At 40.6% G+C, this 12,859-nt stretch overlaps 1 protein-coding gene across 1 annotated transcript in view; it reads right to left on the bottom strand.

Moving 5' to 3' along the window:
* The window catches only part of AP2B1 (adaptor related protein complex 2 subunit beta 1), a 130,343-nt gene that overhangs the window by 14,873 nt on the left and 102,611 nt on the right, over positions 1–12,859 (bottom strand). The window contains exons 19-20 of the mRNA XM_078437458.2: positions 1,895–1,979; positions 884–970 (exon numbers count right to left, since the gene is read on the bottom strand). Coding sequence (XP_078293584.1) covers positions 884–970; positions 1,895–1,979 — 172 coding nt within the window. The remainder of the gene's footprint in view (positions 1–883; positions 971–1,894; positions 1,980–12,859) is intronic.

The following is a 12,859-nucleotide window of genomic DNA, read 5'->3' as shown; positions in this document are numbered from 1 at the left end:
GTTTCGGCTCAGGTCACGATCTCACAGTTCATGAGTTTGAGCCCTGCATCGGGCTCTGTGCTGGTAGTGCGGAGCCTGCTTGGGATTCTCTCTCTCCCCCTCTCTCTGTACCTCCCCTGCTCATTTGTTCTCTCTCTCTCTAAATAAATAAACATTAAAAAAAAAAAAAAAAAAAAGAGAGTGCCTGGGACCAAGGCAGGACACTGCAAAGCTCAGGGCCCCTTCTAACTCCTCAGGAAACTTCCGTGAGACAAGCCCTATCAAGACCTAGGGAATAATACAGCTGTATGGTTTCTCCTCTTTGGGTTCTTGCTTTGATGTTCTATTGCAGTAATAAAATTAACTACAGAAGGGCCTGGGGCTTTTTAATGGTGATTATAGAGGTTAATATCATCATATGAAAGTTGATACAACTCAAGAAAAAAAAGCTAATTTAATCAGTTATGATGTATTTTTGTTTAATTACAATCACAAGATTCTGCATAAGGATCTTAGAAAGTCACCTTTCTTCTAATACTGAAGGTTGATACAAAAGGAGAAACAGTCCTTTTAATCCTTGGGAGAGTGTATATCCTCAAATGCCACTTCAATTACTTGAGGCTTACAGGGGGATGTGCAAGAGACATGACTAACACATGTTCAACTGCTAAAGAACTGGGTGGATGGACCCATTCTAGTTTGTGCAATCTGTTAGCTTGTGAATAATGTAGTACCCTGCATAAAAACATCTCAAGTTTTTAAAGAGAAGTTTACAAAGTCAAATACCTAGCATATAGCCACCAGAAACAAGTAGATGTGGAAAGCAGAGGTAATTAAAAACAAATTTTTCAAGTACCTAATTTGATTTACTAAGCTGCACAAGAAATTCAGAGTCATTACTCACCAGCATTTAGATGACATTCCTTAATCTGAAACTGAAGTTCATTTTCGTTGGGAATATCCTTCCATGTTGCGAGGAAGACCTGGCGCTCTGTGTGGGGAAGCAGAGGGAAGGGGAGGATGTGCAGTCTGCCAATATTCCGATTTCTGATGCCTTAACTGCTTCTCTTCAGGAGTGCTGGCTCTTACAACACAGCCAGGAGCGGCCAAGACCCAGAGCCAGTCCTCAGCTGTGCAAATACTCCACACCGATCAATCTCACATCACTGGAAAAAGTCTACATCCAGGATTCAGCGCTGGCTCCACTGTTCTCCTGTTTCATGACTTTGCGTAAGTCTTGTGATCTTTCTGACCCTTAATCTCATCATACATAATTACATCTGTCCTGCCTACCCAAAGAGCCATTTTAAGAATCAAATCAATTAAGTACCAATACAATTAATATGTACCAGTATAAGTGAGTGTTATTAGGTGGTGGTTTCTTAAGTAAGGGAAGACAGAAATGTCAACAACCACATGAGGAGTACTAATGGTTTATTGCAAATTACTGAATTCTTATTTTGAGACAGTAAGAACTTAGTATAGGGCTAAGTGCTAAATCTGCATATATTATCTCATCAAGTCTTTACAATAACTACTTCCACTTTGCAAACTTGAAAACTGAAACTCAGGAAAGTTAAGCACCTTGCCACAACCACACAGCTAACCAACAGCGAAAGTGAGATTCAAATCCACATCTCCTTGTCACCAAACCACTTACTCTGTGCTGGAGTGACCAGATTATTCAGAAAACCGGCACTATGATAGAGAGACCAACAGCAAAGCAAGATCAACTGTGACTCAGGAGAATAAATATAATTAGTAAGCATTAGGCCTTTAAAACAGACTTACCCTCCCCCCCCCACCTTTTTTTTTTTTTTTTTTTTTTAATCTTAAAAAAGCTTCTGGGGTATACTCTGACATTCAGAGGAAGGGCAAAGGTATATTTGGCAGAAGGACAGGAGGACGTACTTACCCATTTTGCCATCTTCTACAAAAAGCACATTGAGTGGGATGAGGCAGCTGAAGTAGAAGACATCAATATTGTTTTTCACAGCCACCTGCCAAGAAAGTATCGAGGGAAAATCAGGACATCATAGGAAGCCAGGTAGGAGGGAAGGAACAGTATGTGTCTAGAAATATATCACTCTATTTCCTTCCTCTTACAGACAGTGCAGGACTTCCCAAATCAAGACATACCAGCCCATACACTGCAAAGCACATCCCTTACTCATTCCACTGTCAGAGCCCTGGACAACCCACAACTCTACCTCTTTCCAGAAGGAGCCCTGGAGGGATAAATTGAAGGCGTTAAGTTCTGCACCCAGAATAAACTATTCAGTTATTGTTTGTTTCCATGGTTATTAACAGTAGTAGCTTCTGTTCCCACTTACTAAGTACTATTAATGATATTATTTCTAATCCTCATTGTTATTATCCCAAAGTAGGTGTCACTCCCTGCTCACATCTGACAGATGAGGAACTGAGGTTCCAAAAGATTAAGTAACATCCAGGGTCACACTGCTAGTGCACAGACGTAGCAGGCTCAAATGCAAATTTGACTCCAAACCTTTACTTTTTCCTCTTTCCAAAGTAACTGGTGCCAGACAGCACTACCCACCCCCCATCACCTTTCTAGATACAAGTTTTAAAGTTTTTCTTTTATAAAATCTTCTTTCTTAAGCCCTATGGTTGGAAAAAGCTTGCTGCTCAAACACTGCTAAATCTGAGGACTAGAAAAAGGAAAAGACTTACAGCAAGCAAAGAAATGAGTTTTCTTGTCACAATACAAGCTCCTGATTTAGGGAGGCTGTGAATTCTACCACAGCCTGTTGTTCAATTCAGAGCATGCTGTTTATATTTCTAAAAAGCTACAATAAGTACTTTTATTCAGGGGTGACACTGATTGGTGTATATATTCAGAAACAGGCAGGTTCCACTGCAGCAGATGACAAAAACCACATACTGTAAGATGGGAGAGGAGGAGGAGAACTGCTCTAAACCACCACTTCCCACTGGTTTCAGTCACTAGTAACTTTCCCATCTATGCTCTTGGCAAGGCAGGAAAACAGTTCTCTGGGTAAGTCCTATAATCAGTAACCATGCCTATTTCTCTTTCCTTTTGCTCTAAACAAATAAAGTAAAAAAAAAAGGGGGGGGGCTTATCTAGCACCCCTCCTTCACCCCTTTGGGGCAAATGTCCAAACTTCAACAGCGTATCTAGCTCTTTATCAAAACTTTGGCCACGAGATACAGATATCCTCTTTTCAAGTTTTTCCAGTTCTTTGACGTTTATCATCAACTCAACTCCCCCAGCGTAAATAATACCTTTACTTCATCTCCATAATTTGGTTATGTCTACTTGACACTGTCTTTCTCTTCTCTCTCTCCCAGAAGAACCCATCAAATTACTTTCTTTGTAACTTGTGCTTTTCAATTACCAATCCCCTAGGAGTTTCTGACCTATATCACATAATCTGATGCCCCAAATGCTGAGACAGCAGGATTCTAAAAAAGCTAGAGTCTAGTAAATGTAAGCAGAGTAACTAACCTCAGGAAAGAGGACCACAGACATTTACATGTACTAGAGTACCACTTGAAAAGATTTATACCAGTTGTGGGCTGCTGGGAAAGAGGTATTTTCTAAATCATCCGGTACTCAGCAATGAGAGAACTCTTACTTCAAATAAGGGCATCAAGAAGATCCTGAGGTAGTGCCGGGCTCTGTAAATGGTATTTATTTAGAAGGGAAAACTGAGGTGGGCTAGTGTGGGTTATAGAAAAGTCCTATGAGAAATGTGAGTGATTATCATTACTATCATCTTTGAATATAAAGCAGTCATATTTCACAATGTGCCACTCATTCAAACCTTTATTAGTGTTTACTATATCCCAAGCATTTGAAATAGAAGGAAGAATACAGAAAATATAATCTTTGTCCTCCAGGGGATAACATTAGTGGTTCTTAACCAAAGACATATTAGAATCATCTGGAGAGATTTTTCAAAACAGAAGCCAAGGCTTCATCCTATGTAAATAACAATCTAAATCTGGAGCCTGGTGTGGTCTAGTTTGGAAAAAGTTCCTAGGAAGACCAAGCAGAGAAGCAATTAATTTCAAACAGTGTCACCTAAGGAGTCTGAATAAGATTGCAAGTATCTTATTCTTCTGAGGGAATCCTTCTAATTGGAGCCTTTTAACAATGGAAAAGACATGAAAAGCTCCTCTAGGTCAGTAGTGCTAAACCATTCTACCTCGGGGACCCCCTTGACAACAGATAAAAGTCACGGACCCTCTTCCTGAAAAACATACACGCAACATTTTGACATACAATTTCAGGGATTTCAGGACACCCTGAATACTATCCTGGGACTTCTGCTCTAGAATAATTCTGAGAAGCTGGGACACCCAGATCAGAGGCAGCAGACACAGTGGTGGTTCAGAACGTGGACTTGGGAACCAGACCTGACCACCTGATTTCAAATTCTGACTCTGTCACATTTACTAGCTGTTGTGACTTTGGGCAAGGAGTACTCAGCTCAGTGTCCTGTCCGATGAAGATAATGGTGCTGAATGCATGGATTGTTAAGAGAACAGTGAGTGAGTACTGATGAAGCACTTAGAATGGTGCCTGGCTTACAGTAAGTAAGCTAACAAGTGTCTGTGAAGAAAAATTCCCTCTTCTTTCATCCTCTTTTTTGCCTTTTTATTCAGAATTTTCATATAAAGGATAACCATACTAGACTCAAGTGAAAACTTACACATGCTCAAATGTAGTACTACCGCTATGCTAAAAAGAGATCAGAAGAGATTAAAAAAAAAAAAAAAAAAGGCGTATTAGCAAACTGTTAGCTTAATGATTCTTCTTGCTACTGTGCCCTTAGTAAAATCTCTCTTTATGGGATCCATAGCACAGGTCACTCTGGAGGAGGCACTTCCCCTCTTACATTAGCTTTTCAGACTCTGTATTTGGTAGCTCCCAGTTTTACTCTTGGCTACTGCATCCATTCAAGAGTATATGGTTCTCTTGGATCTGACCCCTGCCTACCTCCTCTCCAGCCTATTTCCTTAACTTCAACCATATCAAAATTACTTCTTGTTCTCCAAACACTGAAACTCATAGCTCTGTGCCTTTTTACATATTGTTCTTCCTGCTTAATATATTCCCCTGAAGCTTCAGCTGTCTGAAAAATATCTTTTGTTGTTGTTGTTGTTGTTGTTTTGAGAGAGAGGGTGCAAATGAGGGAGGGGCAGAGAGGGAGAAAGAGAAGTGGGGCTTGTACTAACCCGATTAAGGGCTCAAACTCAAGAACCGTGAGATCATGACCTGAGCAAAGTCCGATGCTTAACCAACTGAGCCACCCAGGTGTCCCAATACCTATTTAATCTGAAGATTCAGTTCAAGTTTAAGATTTCTCAGGAAAACTCTAATCCCTCTCCACACACCCAGTGCATACACTTCCACCATAGCATAACAGTTTACATCTGCCTCCCTCATAATATAATGAGCTCCTTGAGGGCAGGGGCTCTATCATTGACATGCCCACGGCTCAATAAATATTTGTTGCATGAAATTAAGGGGAAGATGTTGAGCAAATGGAATGAAACATTCATTTCCCAACTTTTTCTACCTCTATTATCATCTGTATGCCTAACATAATCCCATTAACATCTATGTTAGGTATACTGGTACTCAGTGAGGCAGGGACAGGTGGATGATAGATAAAAGCTTTTTGTTTGAAATCACTGAGCTAGAAGAACATCTATATGCTAAGAATAACATAGGGAGTAAATCACAACCCAAATACTAGATTCTCCAAGGATGACATGCCAATCACTCTTTAGGCATTGAGGCCAAAAAGAATCAAGGGAAAAACACAGTATGAAGCCAGCTCAGTTCCAATCCGGATAGCAGCTACTCTTAAATAGAACCTTAAAGAGGATACTACTGATTGCTTTAGAGAGCTTTCTTATTTTGAAATTCTCCATCCCAACATATACAGAATAGGAAGGCATAATCCTGACAAGCTGAAGAACTACTTTCCGAGAGCTTTAATATCAATACCTAGCTTGCGTATGGGAAATCAGTTACAACATATATATCCCAACTGCCTTAGTATCTTTACTTGGATAACTAATTATCTCAAACTGAACATGTCTAAAACCAATTTCTTGATCTCCCCTCCCTATCCCTAAACAGTAAATAGAAATACCACAAAGCCTTCTAACAGTCTCCCTGTTTCTGCACCTGCCTCCTCCACCCCCTGTAACACCCCAGTCTATTCTCAACACAGCAGCCAGAGAGTTCTTAAAATGTGGGTCAGCTCATAAATACCTCTCTGCTCAAACCTCCAATGACTTCCCATCTCACTAAGGATAAAAACCAAAGTTACGAACGCCTATAATCTGATGCCTATTACCTCTCTGATATTATGTGCTGTGACTCTCTCCTTGCTAGCTCCATGTCAGCCACAGGGGCCTGCTGTTTTCTCTGGCACAGAACAGGCACTCTCCTATCTTATGGCTTTGTGCATTTGCTGTCTGGAATTCTTCTGTCTGGAATTCTCTTCCTCCAAAAATCTGCATGGCTTATTCCCGCCTCCTTTAGGTCTTCGCTTTAATCAAATATTATCTTTCCACGTAGGTCTTCCATGATCAATGTATTTATAAAATTACACCACCAAGGTGTAATTACACCACCCCAGGACTGCCTATCCCAATCTCTGCTTTATTTTTCTCCAATGCCTTCATCTGACATACTATTTTACTTATTTGTTGGTTTACTCACTGCCTGTCCCCGTGCCACACATACCCCGCCCTGCAGCAGAATGGAAATGCTATGAGAGGAGGGGTTTTGTCTTATTTACGAAACTGCTCTCAGTTTCTAGAACAGTGACTGGTACAGAGTGAGTACTCAATAAGAATACCAACTGTAAAATGTACTACTCAAAGTACCTGAAAACCATTTAGGTTTAGACAAGATATAAACTTGGTCTAAAGTTTCCAAAAGGACAGTACTTCTCAAGTTTTTTATAGTGTATTTCCCTTAACAGAAGAGGAAAGTATGGACATATATACCAGGGTGGAAGTAGAAGGAAGGGTGAGGATTGGGGGTAGATGATGAAGTAGCCCATCATAAGAACAAAATTTCTCTGAAGTTCCACACTATTCCATAATGCATCTGTATGTTTTAATATGAAAATGGGTTTTCTCCCTTTACTTTTGAGTAAAACTGATGCTCCAGAAAATGTCCCATGTGTATTCTTCAAGTACCTCCTAGCAGTGTGTTTAAAAATTGTGGATCATGACCAAATGATGCTTCTTAAGATTAAGATAGTGGGTTGAAACTTGTATAAAATAATAAAACAGCAGCGCCTGGATGGCTCAGTCAGTTAAATGTTAGACTCTTGATTTAAGCTCAGGTCATGATTCACAGCTGTGAGATCGAGCCCCGTGTCAGTCTCTGCACTGAGCATGGAGCCTGCTTGAGATCGATTCTCTCTCTCTCTTCCTCTCTGCCCCTCCTCCGCTCACACGCTGGCTTTCTCTCTCAAAATAAAAATTTATCTAAAATAAATTAAAAAATAAAACAGGACGGAAAATATGATAGTGCATCTTATGAACAGTTTGCCAAAACTGTTTTGGTTTTACGTATGCAGTGTGTGTGTGTGTGTGTGTGTGTGTGTGTAGAGAAACTGTATTTCTTACTGTGAGTGTCAGCCAAAAAAGTATAAAAGCCATGAATACTCACACACTATGTAAAAAGCAAGCAGTGATGAAATGGATTCAACGGACAAAGGAACAGAGTGCATACCTAAAGCTGCTCTGAGGACGCCTAAAACAGATCACAGATGGCACCAAAGAGCAGATTACCGAATCTTCTGTGCCTCTGCCCTGTCACGTGCAGCGTGTGACCATAACAATATCAACTTGCCTTTCAGGGACATCAATAGGAGGAGCAAAAAGAAATGATTATGAGGCAGTTGGAAAACACAAAAGCGGGCTATAAATGTTTAATAATAATAATGATTTTCAAAAGTTACTTTCAGTGGCTGCCGGGGAAAGTGCAGCCTGTCAGCTTCGGCCTGTAAGTAGCAATTAGTTTCCTTCCATAGTATAGGAAGCCTGCTGCGGTAGCTGAAGCCTCTTTATGGTGCACAGCTGGAGACAAGCAGGCTAAATTAATATTCTAACCTCGTTCCAGTGTACTCAAAAGTACTATAAAAAGGTACGAGATGAACTCAGTCTGAACTCTGGTAAATGCAGCCTCTCACCAGAGATAACCGCAGGAGGCAGGGCCACAAGAAAAACCCAGGCAAGTGGCACACAGCTCACCTCTGAAGAGTATATCATCTACTCTTTCCTGACGTCACTTGTGACCTTTCCAAGTCTCTGAAGAATATTTTTTTTTCTTTCATTCCTCCTCTCCATTTAGATTTTGGAAAGAGTATTTGCAGGCTGGTCCAAGCTAGGACCAGGCAGTGACGCCAACCATCTCCAGTTCTCTGAGGAATGATGATTCAGATGTGTTTTAAGTGCCACACCACCTAGTCAACAGATCCTGAGGGAATGGCTCTGAGTGACAGGTTTTTAATGGCACATACTCCAACTGTGTGATGTATGTCATCTGAGACTCAATCTGCTAGCTGCTGGACTTCCCACCTGTACTTCTGCATCTCTGGTCAATGCCCCCCAAATATCTACCATCTGTAGTATGAAATATGGTCTTCCATCTCAAATTCTGTGGACCAATAAGTTGAGAATCCTGAGAAACTGAAGTTTAAAGTTTAAAAGAAATTACAGCTAAAAACAGAGCAGAAGTAATCACGAAACCTGCCACCAAAAGTGTCAATTTACTTTCCTTCTGATGCTAATCATATTTGAACTTGACCAGCATCTTTAGTTTACTTCCAAGACTGAGATTCCAATCTTGTTGGAATCTCTACATATTCTTTCTCACTCCACCAACAAATCAGATGGGATTACACAGCAGCTGAGAAGCCCTCGAACGGTACCAACCTGCTGCCTATCGTAGATAAAAGCCAGACTTGTTCACTCTCAAACAGATAGGATTTTCTCATTGTTAAGAGTGCGTGGACAGTGGGACTCTGTACAGAGAAAATTCGACAGGTTCCCCTCCTCCTGATATAAGCAGTGGCTCCATGTCTGTAATTTACTCCTGGGCAACAACATGGCACTTCAGCATTTGAAGGTTCCATGACCAAAGAGCTCTTAGAAGGGAAAGGAAAGCTCTGAACAGACCCCCAGATGATCTCTTAAACTGTAAACCCTCTACTATAAGAGCATTATAATCACTGGGTTTTAGAAAGGCAAGGAGATCCTAAGAGCCAAGCTCTCTTAGTAGGCCGTTTTGAGAGGAGGTGAAAAGAAACCAAAAGGACCCTGACTCCTCCTATGGTCTCCATCCTGTCATGAGATCTGCTTAATTTCCATCTCAAAAAAACTCCCAAAAAGTTTATACCACGAATTAGAATGCAGGCCAACTTAGTATCTCTAGAACACCAAAGAGAAGGTTAAGATTGTAAAGTGGCATGTGGGGCGCCTGGGTGGCTCTGTCAGTGGAGTGTCTGACTCTTGATTTCAGCTCAGGTCATAATCTCATGGTCATGAGATTGAGGCCTGGGTCAGGCTCACACTGGGTGTGCAGCCTGCTTGGGATTCTCTCTCTTCCTCCCTCTCTCTGCCCCTCAAAATAAACTTAAAAAAAAAAAAAAAAAAGAGAAAGAAAGAAAGAAAGAAAGATTGTAAAGTGGTATGGATAGATCGTGAGTTCATGACCTGAGCTAAACTCAGGAGTCCGATGCTCAACTGAGCCACCCCTAACCACCCCTAGACTGTTTTGAGTATTTGAATAAATTGTTACCTCGCAAAGAATTGAGCAATGAGATACAATGAATATCCACTGGCAAAAGATAATCATTTTCCGCTCTTAAAATTTGTCTCCTTCTAGCTTTGTGTCTATCACAATTATGAAAAAGACAGGTTTCTTTCTAGTCTTATAGTAAAAAGGGAATTGCTCAGCTCTAATTCTTACCAGGCATCCAAATGATTTTGGTTTTCTCTGAGGCTCTAAGACACTTACAGAGCACCCTTGAGCCTCCAAAGTTACTCTGAAAATATTATCCAAAATAGTCTTAGGCAATTAGGATAACAGTTTAATAAGTAGCTGCGTAGTGGCAATTTATTTTAAAGTGGCACACAGACATAGGTTAGCAACAGAAAACGTTCTCCAAATATTTGAATAGAAATACGTTCTATTTTCCTAGTTATCTCCAACCTTGGAATTGGGGTCCATTAACGTGCTGTGATTTTGCCCTTTCAAATATTGATGAACAGAGTAAAGAAGCAATAGCTTCTAATGTTTGCTTTGCCTACTTGGAAGAAAATGAATTTGTACTTGTAGTCCTCTGATTAAAATTGAAAGGTGTCCCAGACGCAGTCAATGAGGAAAGGCAGGGCTAGATCACACAGGGCCCTAGAGACAACTGCTGGGCTTTTGGCTTTTCTGCTTAGAAAAAAATATCAACACAAGTTCTTTCAGACAGGCGATGTATACCTGAGTAGAACAGGGCAATGGTATAGCAAAAATTAAGCCGCTACTGAAACTCTGATAGGACCACACCTATATGGAGAAGGTCACTGGAGAGGGCAGCTGTGCACAAGGAACCTGGATAAGGGAAAATAATGCTAAGATGCACTGAAGCTCTGGTAGCTTCCTCGTTTTTTTTTTTTTTAAAGCTTATTTATTTTTGAGGCGGGGGGAGGGAGGCACAGAGAGATAGGGGGACAGAGGATCCAAAGAGGGCTCCATGCTGACAGCAGAGACTGATGCGGGGCTTGAACTTGACGAACCATGAGATCATGACCTGAGTTGAATTCAGGACACTCAACCGACTGAACCACCCAGGTGTTCCCTAGCTTCCTTATTTTAAAGAAGTTTTAGATGTCAGGCAAAATAAATCAGAAACTTACAGCAAATGTGTACGTGATCTCTTTCTGCCAACACAGAACTCACCTGCCATACTATACTGACCAATCTGGTTACTATCCAGAAACCTCTATTACAAACCCCAAATTCTCTCTTCCTCCAGCAGCCTACAACAGAATGACTCTATTCAGTTTCAGTTGCCAGAAACAGCTAGCAACATTCTCACAGGCCTTTCAGCCTGCCTGACAGTTCCCCAAATCCTAAAGTCTTACCTTAAACATTCTGCCAGATCTATATAGGTTCTAAACCTAAAGGCACCCATCTCTCTCCCTCCTTTATTTGCTAGGTCTAGCTTATGTGACCTTGGTTGTAGCTGTTGCATCTCGGAATACTATTTGCTGTAACAGCATGAACTGCTTGCTATGTAGGGCTTACTGTTCAATTTAAAAAATACATTTAATACATACTGTACTGAATCACAAAATGGTGAAAACAGGACTAGTAAACCACCAGTTAAAGTGATTAGATATTCCACACCCCAGTCTGATATGTCATAAGACAGAAGACCCAATGGAAATGCACAGACCTCAATGAATGAACGAACATTACTCATTAAAAAAAAAATTTTTTGTTAATGTTTATCTACTTTATTGAGAGAGAGAGAGAGAGAGAGAGAGAGAGAGAGAGAGAATGAGTGGGGGAGGAGCAGAGAGAGAAAGGGAGACACAGAATTCAAAGCAGGCTCCACGCTCTGAGCTGTCAGCACAGAGCCCCATGTGGGGCTCTAAACCACGGATCGTGAGATCATGACCTGAGCTGAAGTCGGATGCTCAACTCATTGAGCCACGCAGGAGCCCCGAACATTACTCAGTTTTAAATCTTGGGGTAAAACTGATCTAGAATGAAACTAGGTTCTAGATAATAAACATACAGTCTCAGATTAGTTAGCAGCAAGTCAGAAATCAAAGGGGTTCACAGGTGTGCATATGTTCTGCCCCGGTATATTATCTAATCTTAACATGGACAAAAGGAGGGCATATAGTTTTCAAGATGACTGGACACATGGACAGGCCGCCATGCACAGATGCTGGCTCTGAGCAGTTTTACTGGGGAAACAGGTCACACATAGAAGGACAGAAATTATTGTGAAGAGCATGAGCTATGGAATTGAGAAGTTTTGTGCTTTCAGCCTTCCAACTCCTTTAATGGCTTCTGGAAAGGAATGTTATCAAACCAAGGACCACCATTTATTCACACACTTTTCAAAAATGGTTAAATACTATTTCCCTTGGTCTCCAAACTGTAACTGATTCTAAGCACATTCACCAGTGTCTCTATTTCTAACCAATTTTTCTACTTAAAATTAGAAGAAGAAAACTGGCATCTACTTGCAGTGCACACAAATAAATGTCCTTCCATAAATTTAGGCTTTCCTGAAGTGGACTGAAAGGGAAATGAATTCAGACTGACAGATTTTCAGGCCCTATGAACCTTGATTCAGACAGAAACTTGTTCTATAAAACCACAAGCTGCAGAACTAGGATCTACAGACAGAATTTAAAGGAAGACATGTTTTAGTCAATATAAATAACTTTCTAGCTTAAGATGGGATGGGCCATTCTAGGGTAGTAAATCACTACCAGTATTCATGTAGATGTTGATACCATTACTGCTAATATAGGGTAAACTCCATCAGAAATAGAGTTTGAAGTTTTATTTTCAAGGTATATGGACCTCAATACCATGAAGCCAATGCTTAAATCCTACATAAAAATTGTAAATAAAGCAAATTCTTTTATCTCAATGAACATGATGTTATGGCAAAATATAAGAGAGTAAATATGAATGAGGGCAGGATATGGCTCTTGAGTGGGCTTCAATCCAGCTCAGAAAAATCAGAGTAAACTCTCTTTAATTCCAACCCACAACGTACTGTATGGCTTTGCATAAATTATCAGCCATAATGAGAACTTAGGGACTAGAAAGAGGTGC

This window comes from Panthera onca, chromosome E1 (assembly GCF_046562875.1).
Source record: "Panthera onca isolate mPanOnc1 chromosome E1, mPanOnc1 haplotype 2, whole genome shotgun sequence".
NCBI lineage: Eukaryota > Metazoa > Chordata > Mammalia > Carnivora > Felidae > Panthera > Panthera onca.
This window is presented reverse-complemented; position numbering and strand designations above follow the sequence as displayed.